The 23285-nt window shown below is 42.7% G+C and overlaps 1 protein-coding gene across 1 annotated transcript; it reads left to right on the top strand.

The window, feature by feature from the left end:
• The first annotated feature begins 20496 nt into the window (after positions 1-20496).
• LOC145160172 (laccase-11-like) lies at positions 20497-22748 on the top strand. Its single transcript, XM_079079279.1, has 5 exons — positions 20497-20660; positions 20752-20903; positions 21006-21250; positions 21349-21477; positions 21568-22748. The coding sequence occupies exons 1-5, from the start codon at positions 20547-20549 to the stop codon at positions 22620-22622; spliced, it is 1695 nt and encodes a 564-aa protein (XP_078935405.1). The 5' UTR covers positions 20497-20546; the 3' UTR covers positions 22623-22748.
• The last annotated feature ends 537 nt before the right edge of the window (positions 22749-23285 follow it).

The following is a 23285-nucleotide window of genomic DNA, read 5'->3' as shown; positions in this document are numbered from 1 at the left end:
TTGATGTGTATTTTGATTCATGTTATCATGTTGATTTACCATGATAATATTATTCGTAACATCCGTGTTCCAGGAATGCTTCTTCTGAGTTTAATTATTTTAATCTAAGTTTTGGGGGTTTTGGCTTGGCCACGTCATGGTAATGGAGTGACCATGCCGTTACATCCTTGGTTCAAAGAATGCACATTAACGAGACACCACGACGAGGCAAGACATTGGCCACGACGTGGTGACGGTATTATGACAAACCTTATATTTTTGGGCCTTGAGCCCTATTTAAAGGATATAATGTATAGGGTTTCCTCCACCCTCAGCCTCCATCACCTCCAAAGAGCCCTTGATAATACCTAACCTCTTTTTGCATGCTTTTGTATCATCTTTGGTATTTTGTGATCTTAGAAGGAAGAAGAAGGAAATCGTGTGCATAAATTCAACAAGCAACTCATCTCTACTCCTTGTATGCATCTTCTGGACTCTTTGTAAGTCCTCAAGCTTCCATCTTTTTGGTTCCTTATTCATAGATCTAGGTTATTTAGCATGTTTTGGTTCATAATTGAGATTTGAATGGTTAAATGAGATAAAGGTTTCAACTTTATGACTCACCAACGTCCCTTGAGCATCTTATTTTCTGGATCTAGAAGTTAGTTGAGTTTTGAGAGCTTTGCATTAGATCTTGGTCACTTCCTCATCTTTTTGACCTAGTTGGGTGAAGGACATGAATGGGTCATGCATGTCCATAAAGTTAGGATTTTTATGGACCATTAGGGTCCCAAGAAGCTTACTGGAAAGTATGAACAAATAGCTTAACAAATTAAGGACTTAATCCATTAAACTGTCCATGTATAGTAACCATGACGTGGCAAGATGGTTTCCGTGATGTCGTGAAGGGAGATTTCACGACTGTTTTGTCTGGACACTGCCATAGCGTGGTGGCATGCTTGTCATGACGTAGTAGCTGATTTTGAGTACAACTGAGTTGGAAAGCCACGACGTGGCCATGGGTTGGCAACGATGTGGAAACCGTTGACAGTTGACTCTTTGGCATGGTTGACTTTTGGTCAATTTGTTAGTTTTAGAGTGTAAACTGAGGTTTGACCTTGGATGTTTCTCTAGGTGGGATGTAGCAACGGTTTTACGACTTTGCGAGCTGTGGTATATCCGACTACGAGTGTGAGGTGAGTCTTCTCACTATACTATGTAGGTTGCTAAATTGTATTTGTGACTCTTGCATGAAAGACTGTGGTTGGATCACAACACTTGTTTGCCTTTATGACTTACATGGAAGACCATGGTTGGATCGTGGCAGGAAAGAATACAGATGGGCTGTAGCAACAGAAGTGATTGCAAGACTATGGTTGGATTATAGCATTCAGTTGGATTGAAATATACTCTAAGGGCTGGGTCCACTGATATGTATGGTATGTAGTATTTGATGGGTTTTCAGCATTCTAACACTCCTATGGTGTACATGCAACCCTAGAAACCTTGGATCTATGTTTTACTAAGATACATGCAAATAATTATTTTTCCAAGGTTCTTATCCTAACTAGCATGGCATGGGGTACTTGAATCAAATAAAACTAGTAGAATTACTTACCTTGTAGTAGTAGTTGATTGCTTGGAGTTTGAGAGCCTAGCACCAATAATGTGGATGCCTCAAATGGAAGTCACAAATCACCACAAACTTGGAAACTTGAGAGAATAGTCACAAACTTCTTGAAATCGGCCCTCTTAGTTTACACACATCAACTAGTATAATTTCAAGAACCAAAGCCTCCTTTATATAGTGTGGTGGATTAGGGTTACATTCATGTAAACCCTAATACCCATGTCTTTTCATTTCCATGAGATCCATGGGTTAAAGCTCCATGGAGTATCAATGGACTTTCCATGCAAGCCTAGCCCATTCCAAATAAGCATTAGCCCACACTATAAAAATACAAGAGCCCATATTTAATTAGTCATACTTTTGATCTCTAAATTAATTCTAGATTAATTATAGATCAATACTAATTAAATAATATGATTTTATATTAATATATTAGGACTTATAATATATTAATAAACATAACTTATACTATTCTCAAACGATTATCCATAAATTGTTCGGGTGAAGTGCAACCCAAATGGACCATGCCGGGTCGGGTCAAGTACATACCAAATATAGTTATGGACTTAGACACTATATCCAACAGTCTCCCACTTGGATAAGTCTAATAACTATAGTTGCAAGTATGACTTCAGGAACCGATCAACAATCGTAGCTCTTTAAACTCTGTTGAACTATGAAGCGCCATTTTAGATAAGTGATCATATAATCCTCTGTTCTAGATATCAGCCGGACAAATACATGGAACATGGTCTTGCTTATTGTCCAACATTTGTTTCCCGATTTCCGATTTGTTTGACATAGAACTTAAATGAACACATCAATTTAGTTCTGAGGGGGCCCGGTACATAGGTCAAAACAAAATCATCGAGGGGCCCAGATATCGCTTCTAATCCTAGAAGGAACAGATAAACTTCGACTCATATGTTTGCTCTACTACTTGTTGAACTACACATAAAGGCACGGTTTATAACATCGAGTTACCAATGCGTTTTCGTGCAATCAATGCATAACCAACTCATAGGCAACAAATCATATCTCTAGGTTTGAAGACTTATATGATATTACCGTCTCATGATCACTCAAGATAAATTCCATGAAGTGATACAAGTGAGCGTGGGTTGAATCCAATACTCAGAACTTATGAGCACTCATGAGTGCTGTAGCCCCGCTTTGTCTAACATCTTAGACCTCTACAAGCCAACCCATGACAGTCTTGATTCATATCTACTTCCAACATATGACCGACTGTGGAGAGTTTGAATAATATGATATAAACCATAACATAGTTATTCTGGAAGTCAAAACATGCAAAAAGAAATAATAGTAAACGATTGACAAGAGATAGCAACACTTTACTCATAAATAACAGCTTTTATTTATCATCAAATGTCAATTACATTTTACAAATTTCAAGATTATCTAACTACTAAAACTAATATCATCCTTCAGCCCTATGCTCCGAGCATGCTGGAGATGCTTATCCCGAGTCAGTCCCTTCGTGAGGGGATCTGCCGGGTTCTCATCCGATGATACCCTCTTTGCCACGAGGATTCCTTCTTCTATTCGATGTCTGATGAAGTGATATTTTCTGTCAATGTGTCTGGATCTCCCATGATCTCTTGGTTCCTTGGCTAAGGCAACCGCACTATTGCTGTCACAGAAAATCTCCATTGGCTCCTTTATAGCTGGTACAACTCCAAGGTCTCCGATGAAGTTCTTTAGCCATATAGCCTCCTTTACTGTCTCGCTTGCTGCTATATACTCTGATTCACAAGTGGAATCAGCCACTGTCTCATGCTTGGAACTTTTCCAAGTAATTGCCCCTCCGTTTAGAGTAAAGACCCAGCCCGACTGAGAGCGGAAATTATCCTTGTCAGTCTGAAAGCTAGCATCACTGTACCCTACAACTCTCAAGTCCTCACTGCCACCGAGGGTAAGGACCCAGTCCTTAGTCCTCCGTAGGTACTTGAGGATATTCTTTACCGCAGTACAGTGTGCCTTGCCAGGGTTCCCCTGATACCTGCTAACCATGCTCAAAGCAAAGGCTACATCAGGTTGAGTACACGTCATAGCATACATGATCGATCCTACAGCTGAAGCATAAGGTATTCGACTCATTTCTGCTATCTCAGCCTCAGTACTAGGGCTTTGTGTCTTACTCAATCTTGCGTTACTCTGGATGGGTAACTCTCCTTTCTTGGAGTTATGCATGTTGAACCTTTTCAACACTTTGTCCACATAGGTGCTTTGACTAAGTCCAATTAGTCTTTTACTCCTGTTTCTCAAAATCCTTATCCCTAGGATATAGGCAGCTTCTCCAAGGTCCTTCATAGCGAAACACTTCCCAAGCTAGGACTTTACTTCCTGCAGGGTTGGGATGTCATTTCCTATGAGTAGTATGTCATCCACATACAATACCAAAAAGCTGACTATACTCCCACTAGCCTTGATATAGACACAAGATTCATCTTCACTCCTTGAAAAGCCAAATTCTTTGATTTTCTCATCAAAGCAAAGATTCCATCTGCGAGGTGCCTGTTTTAATCCATAAATGGATTTCTCGAGCTTACACACTCTACTGGGGTACTCTGTACTGACAAAACCCTCTGGCTGAACCATGTAAACATCTTCAGCCAACTTTCCATTAAGGAAAGCGGTTTTGACATCCATTTGCCATATTTCATAATCATGAAATGCAGCAATAGCTAACAGAACCCTAATAGACTTAATCTTGGCCACTGGTGAAAAGGTCTCATCATAATCAACTCCTGGAGTTTGAGAATAACCCTTTGCAACCAATCGTGCCTTATAAGTGTGTACATTACCATCCATGTCGGTCTTCTTCTTGAAGATCCATTTGCACCCAACTATCTTACGATCAGGTACATTGTCAACCAAGTTCCAAACTTGATTGTCATACATGGACTGTATCTCGCTATCCATAGCCTCTTTCCATTTAGCAGCCTCAGGGCCTGCCATGGCTTTTGTGTAGCTGTTAGGCTCATCCAAATTTACCAGTGTGTTATCACTGATAAGTGTCTCACCTTCTGTAGTAATATGAAAACCATAATAATGCTCAGGTGCATTCCTAACTCTAGTGGAACGCCTCAGAGGTATAGGTTCTTCAGTCGGCTCAACAGGAGTTTCCTCTTCAGGTTGAGGGCTAGGGTTTGAGGTTGCTTCACCACTTGACTCTTGAATTTCCTCAAGGTCAATTTGCCTCCCACTGTCTCCTTGGCTCATGAATTCTCTCTCTCGAAAGAATCCTCTTCTTGCTACAAATACCACATTATCACTGGGTCTGTAGAAGATGTAACCAAAGGATTTCTGTGGGTAGCCAATGAAAATACATCTTTCGCTTCGGGGTTCGAGCTTATCGTGAGTCTCGCGTCTCACGAAAGCCTCGCAACCCTAAATCTTGATGTGGTCTAGATTGGGAACTTTTCCAGTCCACACCTCGTGAGGTGTTTTGGCAAACTTCTTTGTAGGGACTAGATTAAGGATATGGGCGGCAGTCTCTAAGGCATACCCCCAAAAAGAGATTGGTAGCGAAGCTCGACTCATCATGGAACGAACCATGTCCAACAAGGTCCGATTGCGCCTCTCAGCTACACCATTCAACTTTGGTGTCCTAGGAGGTGTCAATTGTGAGACAATCCCACATTCCTTAAGATAGTCAAGGAACTCAGTACTAAGATACTCACCACCACGATCGGATCGAAGCATCTTAATGTTCCTGCCCAACTGATTCTCTACTTCTTGCTTAAACTCTTTGAATTTCTCAAAGGTTTCTGACTTATGCTTGATTAGGTAGACATATCCATATCTACTAAAATCATCAGTAAAAGTCACATAGAACCGATTAGCATCTCTTGTGGCGGTTCTGAAGGGTCCACACACATCCGTGTGTATGAGGTCCAACAAACCTTCACCCCTAGCACAAGTGCCAGTAAAAGGTGACTTTGTCATTTTACCAAGCAAACAAGATTCACAACTATCATCTGACTTTAGGTCAAATGACTCCAAGACTCCATCCTTTTGGAGTTGTCCTATGCGTTTCTTGCTTACATGTCCAACACGACAATGCCATAAGGATGCTTTATCTAAGCTAGTGGAAGAGTTAATACACAATACATTATTTCCTAGATTATCTACAACAGATACAGTTTCATACACGCCATCACAAGGTAATGCTTTAAAATAAAGAACATTATTAAAGAAAGCATCAATACTACCATTATTATTATCAAAATAAAAGGTAAAACCTTGTTTATACAATGCATGAAAGGAAATAACATTTCTTGCCATTTCTGGCGAATAATAACATTTATTCAAATCTAATGTAAATCCACTATTTAGCACTAAGGAATAAACTCCTATCTTGGTGACAGGTGAAGCTTTCCTGTTTCCCATGATCAAGTTTATCTTTCCCTGCTCCACATTCTCACTTCTTTTTAGTCCCTGCAAATCACAACATATGTGAATACCACAACCTGTATCAAGGACCCAAGACTTAGAATGAGGTGAGTTATTAGACAATATAGTGTATATACCTGCATGGTTGGGTTTTACTTTCCCATCCTTCAAATCTTGCTGGTACTTTGGGCAGTTTCGCTTCCAGTGCGACTTTTCATGGCAATAGAAGCATTCAGCCTCATTAGGGTTAGCAGAAGGAGTGACAAAACCTTTCTTGGTTTTGCTTGAAGAGGAGCCTTCAAGGGTCTTACCCTTGATACCCTTAGAAGGGTTCTTTCTCTTCTTCCCTTTGCCATGCCCGATTGCCAAGACATTGGCTGCAGTTGGAGTAGGAGTAGGAGTAGTAACAACCGACTTACCCTTTAGACCACTTTTGGCGGTCTTCAAGAGTCCTTGAAGTTTGCTGAGGGTGACTTCTTCCTTGTTCATGTGATATGTCATGTGGAATTGATCATAACACGATGGCAAGGAGTGTAAAATGATGTCTATTTCTAACTCCTCAGGGAAGTTCACATTCAGCTTCAGTAAACGGTCCACATACCTTTGCATTTTCTGCATGTGGCCCGTGATGGGTTCACCATCCTTCATTCGGGTTGTTATCATGGAGGAGATTATTTCATATCGCTCTTGACGAGCACTTTGATGGTAGCGGTCCATCAAGTCCTGGTGCATCTCAAAAGGATAATAGTCCTCATAGGACTTTTGGAGCTCGGATGTCATGGTGGCCATCATGATGCATGCCACTTTTGTAGCATCTCTTTCATGTACCTCATATTCCGCAAGCTCTTCAGGAGTAGCACTTGGCTCGGGTACCTTCAGCTCCTTGTCGAGAACATATTCTTTGTTCTCATACTGAGTGACCATCCTGATGTTTCTGATCCAATCTGTAAAGTTGGACCCATCAAAGATGACTCTCCCATAAAGATTCATGAGAGAGAAGGAGCTAGTAGGGTTTGAGCCAGAAACATTGTTATTGGAAGACATCTGAAAAGAAGAGGGAATAGATTAGATTAGATATAGAGATAGTCCTTAACAAAACACCCAAATGTAATATTAAGGCTAGGACCCAACACAATATTTTATAACTTAGAAGAGGGATGCCGTAATCTAAGCTATAAGATATTTGAAGGTAGGTGAATGACGATTCACCAATTTCCACCATGAAAAACGAAATATTTAATTAAGTTTTAATTGGTTTAGAAACTCCTAGATTCTTTGAGATTCATTGAACTTTCTTCAATGGCATGTTTCAATCTCGAGTGTGCCCTTCAAGCTTTGTGACTGGGATGCCGAGGATCACAAAACAAGGTGTGAAGTAACCATGCAAATTACTTGGTACCCTTAATGTATTACCCATCAATCGATGTGCCGGTTAACCACACACGCTCCATCGATACTATGATAAACATTAAGTCACCCTTTACCTACCTTGTTAAGTTCAAGTTAGTGTGCCGGTTAACCACACACGCTCCACTAACGACTTAAACAAAGTGTAAAGTGTAATTTCATGGATTAGCACCTTATTCACATTTTCCTAAAATAACTAAGATTAGGAATTCAATAAAGTTTAGTTACTTTAGTATTATCATTATACTTTTAATGAGAATTTATAAGTCCTTGTCCTACCCGTTCGGCTAACGACCCTCCACCGATCAAGGAAGCGGTGGGTGAGAGTGGACACCCATTAAGTTGCCATTTTATAGGCAACAACCTTATACCCCCCTTATAGACCGGCTTCGTGAATGAGGCGTACTAGCGGTAAGATGACTTGATCTTATACATATATAAATATTATTAAACTTATAATATTATAAAGTATAAGGGTTGAATTTTAACTTTTAAAATTCTAGGGGTTGGAACTAAAGTTTTTAATATGACTTTACATGTTCCAAAACTTGAGGGCAAGTTTTGTAAACTTTCAAAAATTTTCATTTCTCATAACTTATGAGTTAATGGTTATTAAAAATGAAGACTTTTCATTTTTTGTAACCTATGTGTTCTTTTAATGGTTATTTATAAATGTGACTTTTGGTTATCCATAACTTAAGAACTAGTTATGGACTCCATTAAAACACATAAAGATCAAGAATTAATCTAATCAATTATTAGCACATAATTTCTATGATCTTCTAAACTCATATGTTTTTGAATGTTCATATCAAAAATTTCAAGAATCGTAAAAACATATACAAACCTTGAAATTTTGATACGAGCTTTTAAACAAAACTTCGATTTTCAAGTTTTTTTTTTTTTTTTTTTGCATCAAGTATCAAATAAACAAACCAGGCTTTGATACCACTGATGGGTTTTCAACATTCTAACACTCCTATGGTGTACATGCAACCCTAGAAACCTTGGATCTATGTTTGACTAAGATACATGCAAATAATTATTTTTCCAAGGTTCTTATCCTAACTAGCATGGCATGGGGTACTTGAATCAAATAAAACTAGTAGAATTACTTACCTTGTAGTAGTAGTTGATTGCTTGGAGTTTGAGAGCCTAGCACCAATAATGTGGATGCCTCAAATGGAAGTCACAAATCACCACAAACTTGGAGACTTGAGAGAATAGTCACAAACTTTTGAAATCGGCCCTCTTAGTTTACACACATCAACTAGTATAATTTCAAGAACCAAAGCATCCTTTATATAGTGTGGTGGATTAGGGTTACATTCATGTAAACCCTAATACCCATGTCTTTTCATTTCCATGAGATCCATAGGTTAAAGCTCCATGGAGTATCCATGGACTTTCCATGCAAGCCTAGCCCATTCCAAATAAGCATTAGCCCACACTATATAAGTACAAGAGCCCATATTTAATTAGTCATACTTTTGATCTCTAAATTAATTCTAGATTAATTATAGATCAATACTAATTAAATAATATGATTTTATATTAATATATTAGGACTTATAATATATTAATAAATCATAACTTATACTATTCTCAAACGATTATCCATAAATTGTTTGGGTGAAGTGCAACCCAAATGGACCATGCCGGGTCGGGTCAAGTACATACCAAATATAGTTATGGACTTAGACACTATATCCAACAGTATTTTGGGAAACTCACTAACCTTCGTGCTTACGGTTTATGTTTATTGTTTCAAGTGCTTTTGGTTCCAAATGAAGGGTCCGACTTGATCGCACTACATCCCCTGAAGTTTTATTCTGTATGATCCATTTCATGATTTTACTCTGTCATTTGAGAATACTTTATACTCTGATTATCTTGTGAACAAATGAATGAATGATTTTGATTGTTTGAAAAATGAAATTTTTACTTAGTATTTTTTGGACGTTACATTACTGAATGATCAATGGAAGAATTGGTTGCGGAAGAAAAAAATGAAACATGAATCATACACGCTCTAATACCATATTGATTTATGAAGAAATGAAGAGAGAGAAAAAGAAGAGAGAAGAAATGGTTGAAAACTTTCTCTGAATTGACTAAATGAAAATAGTTACAACAACCTGACTTATATACATACTCAACAAAAGAACTATCAGTTCTAACTGATTAATGGCATATTTGTGATTGTTCTCAAACTTCTTATTGACTTTTTTTGAAAAAACCAAGAATTCCTGGCTTTTTGAGAAAGTTATTTTTTCACCAAAAAATTAGTGTTTACCAAACACCTTTTTAAGTTATTGACTTTTTGAAAAGCTAATAAGTGAATAAATCATTTTAAAAATACTCCCAAACACCCCCTAACTAATTGTGCTGACATGACAATCTTCATCATAAATACTAACATATTGAAACAAGCGGGTTATCCATTCTTCAAAAGTTATGTATAATTTGTTTGCTACAGGAGAGTATCATTGTTAAGTACAATCATAAAAGACTGGCGAGACAATGGAAATTAATATAACTATGGTCAGTGCAATAATTCCACTTTGATTCGTCCCAATAAGCATTTCATGTGAAAGGACGATGATGAACCTTCCGATGATGAGTATTAGTTTCGGAGAAATTAAATATATATTTTATTCCTACTCATCCTCCTACTCATGTTAACTTTTAACACATGTCACATTAAATGAAATTAATAATATTTTAATATAATTGTCACCATTTAACATGGATAGAAGATAGGTAGGAAGAACGTATAGGAATATATTTAATTTTAGTTTTGGTAGTAAACTCTGAGCAATTGCATTTCGGTTGAATTTGAGTTATACATTTGGTATTAAACTTTGGATGTTTATTTTAAACTTCAAATGGTTTTGTGTAACGCCCCGATTCTCAGGTATTGTTTAAATAAGATTTATTGGGTGAAGCTCTACTCGACGAGTTGGTTGACCTACTCGTCGAGTAGCAGCGGGGTGGGACCGCATGTTAAGTGACCTACTCGACGAGTCCATATTGGGACTCGACGAGTAGGAGTTGGCAGATGAAACACTAAATCCCGGGGTTTTGCACCCTATTTAATGAAGCATAAGCCTCCTTTGGCCTCTTTGCAGTCCTTTGAGAGCTCAGAGAACCCTAATTCGTGTGGTGTTTCATTCTTGTGTGTGTAAAGCTTTGGAGAGGAGATCTTGTGAGGAAAGGAGCTTGGGGAAAACAAAAGGGCTAGGAGCAAGGAAGTGTGGGAGATCAGAAATCTACCTCAAATAGCATCATTTGGAGGTATCAAGTCGTCATCTTTTCTCCTTTTTCTTTCTAGACCTCTTTTGGTTGAGATCTAGGGTTTTTATGGTTTGGTTGAGATGGTAATGTGGGATATGAGCTAGATCTGAAGTTGTAACTTCAGATCTGTAACCTTCTTAGGTTCTAGAGTCATAAAGCTCTGATTTTGGTCGAGAATGAGGCCCTCCTTGTGCATAAAGCCCCATTAAGAACTTAGTTTTGGCATTAAGAGCCTTATTAGTCATGCATGCACGTAAAGTTTGCAACTTTACGTGAAAAGCATGCCCTAGAAGCTTGGATCTGTGATTTGGAGCCGCTGCATGGCTCAAAACAAGTCTGTATGGAAAAAGGACTGAATGGACTCGGCGAGTTGCAAGGTTGACTCGACGAGTTGGATGAACAACTCGGCGAGTCCGATGAAGATCACCATAAGACTCGACAAGTTGAAGAACAACTCGGCGAGTCGGATGAGTTTTCCCTAGGATATGTATGCGTGTGTGCCCGTCGAGTGGCAAGGAGGAAACTCGACGGGTGGCCTTAGAGTTTGAACAAAAATCGAAGGAACTCGACGAGTCACCCCGATGACTCGGCGAGTGGAATGTGCTTCGAGGAACTCGGCGAGTAGCCAAGGGTACTCGTCGAGTTGGGGGTCAACATGGACTGTTGACCTTGACTGAGGACTTTGACCTTGACCAGGGGTTGACTGGTGGGTTATGGAGTACCTTATAGATTTAAGGACTTATGAGTATATTGTACTATGGTCATAGGTGGTGGAGCCTGTGTCAAGTGATCCGAGAATTGGAGTTTACCTTTCGAGTCGACATCTGTGAGGTGAGTTATCCTCACTATATCGATAGGGTCTACGGCACCAAGGCCGACCCTTTTAGTTGTTATTGTTATGGTATGCTACATATGGTTTGGTCTGCTAGATCGGAATCAGGGTAGACAGTATGTTATGCTTTATGATCCGTAAGGATTGGTATGTTAGTGACCTGCTAGGTCGGTACTCTAGTTACGAGAGGATTCTATGGTTGATGATCAGTATGACAGATATGTTTGATGTTTGTCTATGCCAGTATATGATAGTTATGCGAACTTGGTTATTTGCTTATTGGATGGGTTAAGGCGGTCCTGCTTTGTGCTGAAGGCCAACATACCCTATGAGCGGTCCGGGGAGACTGCAGACCCAGGAGGCAGACCAGTCATGCCGAAGGCTCGAGATAGATTCTGATAGACTGTAGGCCCGATAGGGCGGTCCAGTCAGGCCGATGGCCCAGTATGCATGAATAGATTCAGATAGACTGTAGGCCCGGTAGGGCGGACCACTCAGGCCGATGGCCCATTATGCATGATTGATTGATTGATTGTTACTGATATGGTATTGTCAGTGTGGTATTGGTATTTTGGGGGTAGCTCACTAAGCCCTCGGGCTTACAGTTTATTGTTTCAGGTACTTTAGGAGATCGTGGCAAGGCGAAGGCGTGACCATACCGCTCCTCATCCTTATGTTATGATTTTGGGACACTCTGATAGATATTGATTTGAAAACATTTTGTAAACAATACTATTTGACTTTCATTTGTGATTTAAAAAGTTTGAATTTGGCGTGAAATTTTTGGACGTTACAAGTTGGTATCAGATCCTTGGTTTGAGTGAATTGGAGGAACACTCATGTGAATCCAGTCTCAAACCAATGAGATATTTGGGAAGTAAGTTTTAAAAATGGTTTTCAAAAGAAAGGATGGAGGATGCAGAGGGTACGATCAGCCGAAGCCTGTAAGTAAACCCCAAAATACCATACAGTTATTTGATATTCTGATATGTTAGAACAACATGCTAGTGGTAGGCTAGGGATCTTCAGGAATCGCATGATAGATTTGCCTGATTATATGATACCTATTAGCCTAGGGTTTCTTGTATATGGGATTGACATCATTACTGTAGATGTTTAGTGTATGCATCACGGCCGTGTATAGTTAAGATCTTATAGCCTGAGAATGTCTGACTCGACCTTAGGGTAGGGTTGGATATTCGAAAGTCTATCGGGTCCAACGTTATGTGTGGCTAGCATACACTAGCGCTGCAGGGGCTGATGGAAGTTCCATGGAGGTGTGAGTTGTGCAGAGCTGTGGGATCAGTAGTGAGATAGGCGATGTCCCCTAGTAGTGAGGGTTGAGCGCACATTATGTTGAGTATAGTATTAGGGAGTTGTGGTGATACTTGAGACAAATATGGGTAGGTGTGGAAGGTAGTATGGCCCCGTACTACTAGAAGCACAGGACCCATACGCGTAGCAAGGAAGTCACAACCCCTAGGATTTGTGAGTTTTGGTCTCCCGATATTATGTTGTGTATCTGATGTCTTGAACGTATCTTTCAGTATGGTGGTAACGAGACGTTTTGCTGCTGGGTCCGGATCAGGATCGGGATCCGGATCAGGGTCGGGACAGGGGGACGGAGGGCCAGAGGTGCCGGTAGCACCTGAGCCCGTGGTTCAGATGGGGACTGAGGAGCTGGATGCCAAGATCCGGGAGATTCTGCACGATGAGGTCGCTGCGGCTTTCCGAGCGCAGCTACCAGAGATGTTTGGATCGATCAAGACCGCGATGGTCGAGTATTTTGATGAGCGATATGCAGCTCTGGCAGAGACAGCAGCCGCTGCAGCCACTTCGGCTGTAACTGCGGCAAGGGTTGGAGGAGGAGCCGGCAGGGCTTTCCAGTACCGGGACTTCGATAATACGAAGCCCCCGACATTTGATGGTACTCAGGATGCGATCAGGGCTATGCGGTGGTTGTCTGACGTGGAGGGCTGTTTCTTCACGTGCTCATGTCCTGCTGACCAGAAGGTCAGGTGTGCTCTGAACCTATTTAGGCTCGGGGCAAATGACTGGTGGAGATTGACGACAGGTTCATATTCTGATGATCAGCGGGCTGCTGTTACTTGGGAGCAGTTCCGATATATGTTTCGCACCCGCTACGTTCCGCGCGTGGAACGGGAGCGGCTTGCTCAGGAGTTTTTGACATTGAGACAGGATGGGGAGTCTGTGATGGAGATTACCCGGATGTTCACAGAGAGGGCTATGTTTTTCCCGGAGTTTGCGTCGGAGCAGTCTCAGATGACTCATTATCTGAGTATGCTCAAGACGGATATACGACAGTTTGTGGCCACACAACGTTGTGAGACCCTCCTGGATCTACAGGAAGCCGCGAGGCGCCGTGAGCTGGAGATAGAGCTGCAGCTGAAGGAGCAGCATCAGGCACCGGCACAGTCTCAGCCGGCGCCTAAGCGGTCTAAGACCGCTGATGCACGGTCTGGGGGTCAGCAGAGCCGCACTTGTGGAAAGTGTGGCAGGGTTCATTCGGGAGTGTGTAGAGTAGGAGGGGGGTGCCACAAATGTGGCAAGGAGGGGCACTATGCCAGGGACTACCGTCAGTCCGCTCCTCCAGCAGATATGAGGATTTGTTACCATTGTCATCAGGTTGGTCATGTGAAGACCAACTGTCCGCAGCTCGCCGCCAAGTCGGCACAGGGTCCCGCGCCAGCCACTGTGAGGATTGGAGATGGGAGGCAAGGCAGGGTGGAGCCTCCGAAGGCTCAGGGTCGCGCCTTCCAGCTCACGGCCGAGGAGGCCAAGGCAGCGCCGGATGTGGTTGCTGGTACGTTTCTATTCTCTGTCTCAGTTATTGTATTGGTGTTATGCTTATTGATTGTACCTGTAGGTAGGTACGTTTTTAGTGAATTCTTTGCCCGCTTTGGTATTATTTGACTCGGGGGCGAGTCGGTCGTTTGTATCTCAGACTTTCTCTAGAGGGTTCAGTGTGCCGATAGGTGATCTTGAGTGTCCGTTGCGAGTTTCGATCGCCAACGAGCACGGGGTTTCTGCTTCTTCGGTTTACCGGGGATGCGAGTTGGAGATTTTTGGGGTGTCCTTCCTGATAGATTTGATTCCTATCCCCATGGGGGATGTATGCGTGATTGTAGGGATGGATTGGCTTAGCCGTTTCGGCGCCATGATCGACTGTGAGAGGCAGCGGGTGGTGGTTCGAACCCCGAGTGGGGGAGAACTGGTAGTATATGGCGAGGGCACCAGGTTGGGATCAGGGTTTTGTTCGGCAGCCAGGGCTCGACAGTATATACCGCACGGGTGTGCCGTTTATTTGGCGTATGTAGTAGATACGCGGGTTAGGGAGCAGCTCTCAGTTTCAGAGGTTCCGGTGGTTAGAGAGTTTGCTGATGTGTTTCCGGAGGAGTTACCCGGAGTGCCTTCGGAGAGGCAGGTTGAGTTTAGGATTGATCTAGTGTCGGCTGCGGCCCCTATCGCTAAGGTGCCGTACCGACTGGCACCGCCAGAGGTGCAGGAGTTGTCGTCTCAGTTGCAGGAGCTGCTGGGTAAGCAGTTTATTCGTCCGAGTAGTTCACCCTGGGGAGCACCGATCCTGTTCGTTAGGAAGAAGGACGGTTCGCACAGGATGTGCATTGACTATAAGGAGATGAACAAGTTAACGGTGAAGAACCGTTATCCGCTTCCGAGGATAGACGATCTTTTTGATCAGCTGCAGGGTGCATCTCGGTTTTCCAAGATTGATTTGAGATCAGGATACCACCAGGTCTGGGTGAGGGAGGAGGACGTGGAGAAGACCGCGTTTCGGACTCTTTATGGTCATTACGAGTTCGTGGTGATGCCGTTTGGGCTCACCAACGCGCCAGCAGTGTTCATGGATCTGATGAACCGAGTCTGTAGACCGATGCACGATCGCTCGGTCATTGTGTTCATAGATGACATCTTGGTATATTCCAAGACCCAAGAGTAGCATGAGGAGCATCTTAGGGAGCTGCTGCAGGTACTGCGACGAGAACGGCTGTATGCCAAGTTCTCGAAGTGTGAGTTTTGGTTACGAGAGGTTCATTTCCTCGGACATCTCGTTAACCAGGATGGGATTTTGGTCGATCCGGCCAAGGTGGAGGCGGTTATGCAGTGGGAGACTCCGAGATCTCCCTCAGACATCAGGAGTTTCTTGGGTTTCGCAGGGTATTATCGGAGATTCATTCGTGATTTCTCCAAGGTTTCCGTACCCCTCACTCGTCTAACGAGGAAGGGAGTGGATTTCCGGTGGGGCCCTGAGTAGCAGAGGGCGTTTGAGACCCTCCGGCAGCGGTTATGCGAGGCGCCAGTGTTGACACTCCCCGAGGGAGTGGAGGATTTCGTGGTATTTTGTGATGCGTCCATCACAGGCTTAGGGGCAGTCCTCATGCAGAGGGGACGAGTGATAGCTTATGCATCGCGGTAGTTAAAGCCGCATGAGACGAGATACCCCACACACGATCTTGAGTTGGGAGCGGTGGTCTTCGCTCTCAAGATTTGGAGGCACTATCTGTACGGGGTCCGTTGTACCATATACACGGATCACAAGAGTTTGAGGCACATTATGGATCAGCCAAACCTGAATATGAGGCAGCGCAAGTGGCTGGATGTAGTCAAGGACTATGATTGTGAGATCCTTTACCATCCTGGTAAAGCAAACGTGGTTGCGGATGCTCTGAGCCGCAAGTCAGCTGGGTCCTCGACCCCAGCCATGTGTATGAGGATAGCGGTGGATTCCCCGTTGGTGGGTCTGGTCAGGGATGCTCAGATTGAGGGTATGAGACCAGAGAACTGGAAGTTGGAGAAGATTAAGGGCGAAAACGCCCGTTTTGTTCAGGATAGCTGCAGATTGTTGACCCGTTACGGTCGGGTTTGGGTTCCGATGACCAGAGGGGTCCGGCAGACAGTGATGGAGGAGGCTCATAAGTCTCGCTTCTTGATTCATCCGGGAACCACCAAGATGTACCGTGATCTGAGTTCGAGTTGTTGGTGGCCGGGCATGAAGCGAGATATCCCTTGGTTTGTTGAGAGGTGCTTGACCTGTAGGATGGTCAAGGCCGAGCACCAGAGGCCGCATGGTAAGCTGCAGCCCCTGGAGATTCCCATGTGGAAATGGGAACGGATCACGATGGATTTCATCACGAAGTTGCCAAAGACGGCAATGGGTTTCGATGCTATATGGGTCATCGTGGATCGATTGACCAAGAGTGCCCATTTCCTAGCTATACGGGAGAGTTCGTCGGCAGAGAAGTTGGCCGACCTGTACGTCCGCGAGATTGTCTCTCGCCATGGGGTTCCAGTTTCCATAGTTTCCGACCGGGATGTCCGATTTACTTCCCGTTTTTGGCAGAAGTTCCACGAGGAACTAGGTACGAGGTTGCATTTTAGTACATCGTTCCATCCGCAGACTAATGGGCAGAGTGAGCGGACCATACAGACCCTCGAGGATATGTTGAAGGCGTGCGTCATTGATTTCGGTGGGAGTTGGGATTCCCACCTACCGCTTGTAGAGTTCGCCTACAACAACAGCTATCATTCCAGTATTGGCGCCCCGCCTTTCGAGCTGTTGTATGGGCGGAAGTGTAGGACCCCAGTCTGCTGGGGCGAGGTTGGGCACAGAGTGATGGGTCGGACAGAGGTAGTTCTGCAAACTACCGAGATGATACAGCAGATTAGACAGCGACTGCAGACCGGTCAGAGTCGGCAGAAAAGTTATGCCGACCGACGCCGATCTGAGCTGGAGTTTCAGGTGGGTGACATGGTTCTCCTGAAGGTTTCACCCTGGAAGGGAGTGATCCGCTTCAGGAAGAGGGGAAAATTAGGTCCCCGCTACATCGGGCCGTTCAGGATTATTGCCAGGGTTGGCAGGGTGGCTTATAGGCTAGAGCTTCCAGAGGAGCTTAGCCGGATCCACAGCACATTTCATGTTTCGCAATTACGAAAGTGCATTATGGACCAGGAGGCAGTGGTATCGTTGGATGACATTCAGGTCGACGAACGCCTGAACTATGTGGAGAGGCCGGTGGCTATTTTGGAAAGGAAGAAGAAGATTCTGCGGAACAAGGAAATACCTTTGGTAAAGGTACAGTGGGAATATCGGAGGGGATCCGAGTGGACATGGGAGCCGGAAGCGGAGATGCGCGAGCATTACCCGGCATTGTTTATTCCGACGGACTTCGAGGGCGAAGTCTAGTTCAAGTGGGGGAGAGTTGTAACGCCTCGATTCTCAGGTATTGTTTAAATAAGATTTATTGGGTGAAGCTCTACTCGACGAGTTGGTTGACCTACTCGTCGAGTAGCAGCGGGGTGGGATCGCGTGTTAAGTGACCCACTCGACGAGTCCATATTGGGACTCGGCGAGCTGGCAGATGAAACCCTAAATCCCGGGGTTTTGCACCCTATTTAAGGAAGCATAAGCCTCATTTGGCCTCTGTGCAGTCCTTTGAGAGCTCAGAGAACCCTAATTCGCGTGGTGTTTCATTCTTGTGTGTGTAAAGCTTTGGAGAAGAGATCTTGTGAGGAAAGGAGCTTGGGGAAAACAAAAGGGCTAGGAGCAAGGAAGTGTGGGAGATCAGAAATCTACCTCAAATAGCATCATTTGGAGGTATCAAGTCGTCATCTTTTCTCCTTTTCCTTTCTAGACCTCTTTTGGTTGAGATCTAGGGTTTTTATGGTTTGGTTGAGATGGTAATGTGGGATATGAGCTAGATCTGAAGTTGTAACTTCAGATCTGTAACCTTCTTGGGTTCTAGAGTCATAAAGCTCTGATTTTGGTCGAGAATGAGGCCCTCCTTATGCATAAAGCCCCATTAAGAACTTAGTTTTGGCATTAAGAGCCTTATTAGTCATGCATGCACGTAAAGTTTGCAACTTTACGTGAAAAGCATGCCCTAGAAGCTTGGATCTGTGATTTGGAGCCGCTGCATGGCTCAAAACAAGTCTGTATGAAAAAATGACTAAATGGACTCGGCGAGTCGCAAGGTTGACTCGGCGAGTCACATGAAGATGGCCGTGGCAAGGAGGAAACTCGACGGGTGGCCTTAGAGTTTGAACGGGAATCGAAGGAACTCGACGAGTCACCCCGATGACTCGGCGAGTGGAATGTGCTTCGAGGAACTCGACGAGTAGCCAAGGGTACTCGGCGAGTTGGGGGTCAACATGGACTGTTGACCTTGACTGAGGACTTTAACCTTGACCAGGGGTTGACTCGTGGGTTATGGAGTACCTTATAGATTTAAAGACTTATGAGTAAATTGTACTATGGTCATAGGTGGTGGAGCCTGTGTCAAGTGATCCGAGAATTGGAGTTTACCTTTCGAGTCGGCATCTGCGAGGTGAGTTATCCTCACTATATCGATAGGGTCTACGGCACCAAGGCCGACCCTTTTAGTTGTTATTGTTATGGTATGCTAAATATGGTTTGGTCTGCTAGATCGGAATCAGGGTAGACAGTATGTTATACTTTATGATCCGTAACGATTGGTATGTTAGTGACCTGCTAGGTCGGTACTCTAGTTACGAGAGGATTCTATGGTTGATGATCAGTATGACAGATATGTTTGATGTTTGTATATGCCAGTATATGATAGTTATGCGAACTTGGTTATTTGCTTATTGGTTGGGTTAAGGCGGTCCTGCTTTGTGCTGAAGGCCAACATACCCTATGAGCGGTCCGGGGAGACTGCAGGCCCACGAGGCGGACCAGTCATGCCGAAGGCTCGGGATAGATTCTGATAGACTGTAGGCCTAGTAGGGCGGTCCAGTCAGGCCGATGGCCCAGTATGCATGAATAGATTCAGATAGACTGTAGGCCCGGTAGGGCGGACCAGTCAGGCCGATGGCCCAGTATGCATGATTGATTGATTGATTGTTACTGATATGGTATTGTCACTGTGATATTGGTATTTTGGGGGTAGCTCACTAAGCCCTCGGGCTTACAGTTTTCAGTTTATTGTTTCAGGTACTTCAGGAGATCGTGGCAAGGCGAAGGCGTGACCGTACCGCTCCTCATCCTTATGTTGTGATTTTGGGACAATCTGATGGATATTGATTTGAAAACATTTTGTAAACAATACTATTTGACTTTCATTTGTGATTTAAAAAGTTTGAATTTTGCGTGAAATTTTTGGACGTTACATTTTGTGTTAAACTTTGGATGTTTTTTTTTTTTTTTTTTTTTTTTTTTTTTTTTTTTTTTTTGGAAATTTGAATGTATATATGGGTAGTATTATATTATACCTATAAATTTGAATGTATTGGTTTTATATATATTCTTGTGTTAACTATGGAAATTAATATAACTATTTCTTTTTCAAAACCGATCAATCCATATCGTTGCCTATAAAAATAAATTACTTCTACCATATGACGTCAATATATGTATTTAACTATTCATTTAAGAAAATGTTTATAAAGAATGAAGCATGCGACGAGATGTCGTTGTATAGGTCAATCTGTAACGATGAATTAGCAACAGGCGGCAAAGGCAGCGACGTCGAACCAACTGCAAAAAAGGAAATGAGATATAAAAAAAATCACGAAACAAATTTTACACAAAACCGAACCAAACAAAATCAGAAGTATGATTAATTCAAGGGTTAATTTGGACTTAAAGTCCCAACTGCAAACCGAAGTAAAAATGTTAGAATAATTAGGGAAGAGTAAACCAAAGATACATAATCTCTTCCTTTTGCTTAACGATAAAGATCAATGCGGAAGACACATTCGGTAAGCTCAGCAAATATGGTTGGCCTTCTGTAGCTCTCACATTCCATAAATCTTTCCATAAACACAAACTTTAACTTCAAAGCTTTCATTTACCATCTACTCACTTCTCCTTCAACTAATCACTCTCTATATATACGCATGTTTGTATGTACATCTCCATCCACCTTCACCTTTCCCTTCTAATTCATCGGAAAACACACCACTTCCCGCCTCACAACAGAAAAAATGGTATCCCATGGTTGTTCGAGCTTCATTTCCGGCGGCCTGTTTCTTTTTCTTTTTGGATTTGTGTCGTTGGTTCTTCACGCACAAGCTGCCACCAAGAAGTATCAGTTTGATGTGAGTTCATTAGCTTTAGAAACACGAGATAAATGAGTTGATATATGGTTATTGTAAGATGACCCTTTTTGTTTTTATTCATCATGAACAGGTACAAGTGACTAACGTGAGCCGATTGTGCCATGCAAAACCAATAGTGACAGTAAACGGAAGATTTCCAGGTCCTACCATTTACGCTCGAGAAGGCGATAGAGTTGTCATCAACGTCTCAAATCATGCACAATATAACATGTCCATTCACTGGTATGTATCTTTATCAATCCATGATTATTCCCCTTATAACCACTAGTTTAAATGTCTGGCTTCATGACGTTTTTTGTTTGTATTTAATTTATGGGTTCTTAGGCATGGGTTGAAACAATATGCGAACGGGTGGGCAGACGGACCAGCATACATAACACAGTGCCCAATCCAAACAGGAAGTAGCTATGTCTACGACTTCAATGTCACCGGACAAAGAGGGACATTGTGGTGGCATGCTCATATTCTTTGGCTCCGAGCTACTGTTTATGGTGCCATTGTCATTTTACCCCAACAAGGAACTCCATATCCGTTCCCTAAGCCCGATGGTGAACAAGTCTTGGTGTTTGGTAAGTGGTAACCCTCAAATAATGAATGAAAATACTCAAAACGTATAATTTTGGTTTTTTATACTAAAATCTTCGTATATCATGACTTGATAATGCAGGAGAATGGTGGCATGGTGATGTTGAAGATATTGTAAAGCAAGGGAATGCAATGGGTTTGCCTCCTAACATGTCTGATGCTCACACCATCAATGGAAAACCTGGCCCACTCTTTCCATGCTCAGAAAAACGTAAAGACTCATTAATGCATGCATTGCATTTGCCCATTTGCCCTGTATATTTTGTTATTAATTAAGATTGGTTTCGTGTTTGATATTCAGATACGTTTGCCATGGAAGTCGAGCAAGGTAAGAAGTACCTTCTGAGGATCGCAAACGCTGCCCTAAACGACGAGCTTTTCTTTGCCGTTTCAGGCCACAACATGACGGTGGTTGAGATTGACGCTGTGTACACAAAACCCTTCACAACCGCCGTTATACTAATAGCTCCGGGTCAAACCACTAACGTTTTGGTCTACGCCAACAGTGCTCCGGGAAGGTATTTCATGGCGGTCCGCCCATTCCAAGACGTTCCTATTCCGGTCGACAACAAAACAGCCACCGCAATCCTCCAGTACAAAGGCATTCCCAATACCGTTCTACCATCACTCCCTCAATTGCCATTGCCAAATGACACTGCGTTTGCACTAACCTATAACGAAAAGCTCCGGAGCCTCAACACTCGTAATTTTCCGGCGAATGTTCCTTTAAAAGTTGACCGGAATCTGTTTGTGACTATTGGGTTAGGAAAAAGTGTGTGTCCAACTTGCGTTAATGGAACCCGACTTTCTGCTTCACTTAACAACATTACGTTTGTGATGCCACAAACTGGACTCCTTCAAGCTCACTACTCGAAGATAAAAGGGGTGTTTACTTCTGATTTCCCCGATAAGCCACCTAAAGCTTTTAACTACACCGGTGCACCTTTGACTGCTAATCTTTTCACTTCTCATGGAACAAGACTCAGCAAAATTGCCTTCAATTCTACTGTTGAACTTGTGATCCAAGACACCAATTTACTAAGCGTTGAGTCCCATCCGTTTCATCTTCATGGATACAACTTCTTTGTGGTTGGAACAGGGACTGGGAATTTTGATCCGGCTAAGGATCCGGCGAAGTATAACTTGGTGGATCCACCAGAAAGGAACACCGTCGGTGTTCCTACCGGCGGCTGGTCTGCCATTCGTTTCAGAGCTGATAATCCAGGTGTTTGGTTTTTTCACTGTCATTTGGAGTTGCATACCGGATGGGGATTGAAGACGGCGTTTGTGGTGGAAGATGGAACCGGAAAAGACCAGGCTGTCCGTCCTCCGCCAAAGGATCTTCCGTCTTGCTGACTATACTTACCCATTCATGATTTCTCTCGGAAATAATTGTAAATTTGCAAGTGTTAAATCATCTTAATTAAAAATTGTATGTTTCATTAAATTTATTTTTTTATTATATATTATATTAAGGGAAAATGACTCACAAGCCGAAAGAATTTTCCAATCCATTCAAAAAACCCTAATAATCTATTTTCTGGTCAAGATAACCCAATCAACTTAACCTTTTGTCTAAAAAAAGTCCAACAAAGTTACACTTTTGTTAAATTCTATCGAAGTCAAATAAGAGAAACATATGAAGTGACTTATTAACATATCGGAAAAATGATTTGTAAAACCAACGAAGTTTCCAAACCGTTCAAAAAACCTCAATCATGTTTTGTCTTTTTGAAAAACCTTATGAATATACAAAACATGATTGTAGTTTTTTGAACGGTGTGAAAATTTCGTTGGGTTTTTTAGATAAAAAGTTAAGTTTGTTGGATTTTCTTGAACAAACAAAACATGATTGATGTTTTTTGAACAGTTTGAAAACTTCGTTGCGCTTGTAAGTCATTTTCCCTTATATTAACAATTATTATCTGTCAATCGCCACGCCTTATAAGGATTTTAATGAGTTTATGACTAGGGGCGGATTTAGGGGTGGTCCAGGGTGGCACCGGCAACCCCTAACTT

Source organism: Lactuca virosa, chromosome 2 (genome assembly GCF_052849685.1).
Source record: "Lactuca virosa cultivar CGN04683 chromosome 2, Lactuca_virosa_CGN04683_v6, whole genome shotgun sequence".
NCBI lineage: Eukaryota > Viridiplantae > Streptophyta > Magnoliopsida > Asterales > Asteraceae > Lactuca > Lactuca virosa.
The sequence above is the reverse complement of the archived record's forward strand: the minus strand, read 5'-3'. Positions and strand labels throughout refer to the sequence as shown.

Excerpts from the sequence above, each read along its gene's own strand:
- LOC145160172 (XM_079079279.1), top strand. The coding sequence starts at position 20,547 with ATGGTATCCCATGGTTGTTCGAGCTTCATTTCCGGCGGCCTGTTTCTT. Across the intron at positions 20,904-21,005 it reads TATAACATGTCCATTCACTG|GCATGGGTTGAAACAATATG; the intron begins GTATGTATCTTT and ends ATGGGTTCTTAG. Across the intron at positions 21,251-21,348 it reads TGAACAAGTCTTGGTGTTTG|GAGAATGGTGGCATGGTGAT; the intron begins GTAAGTGGTAAC and ends TTGATAATGCAG.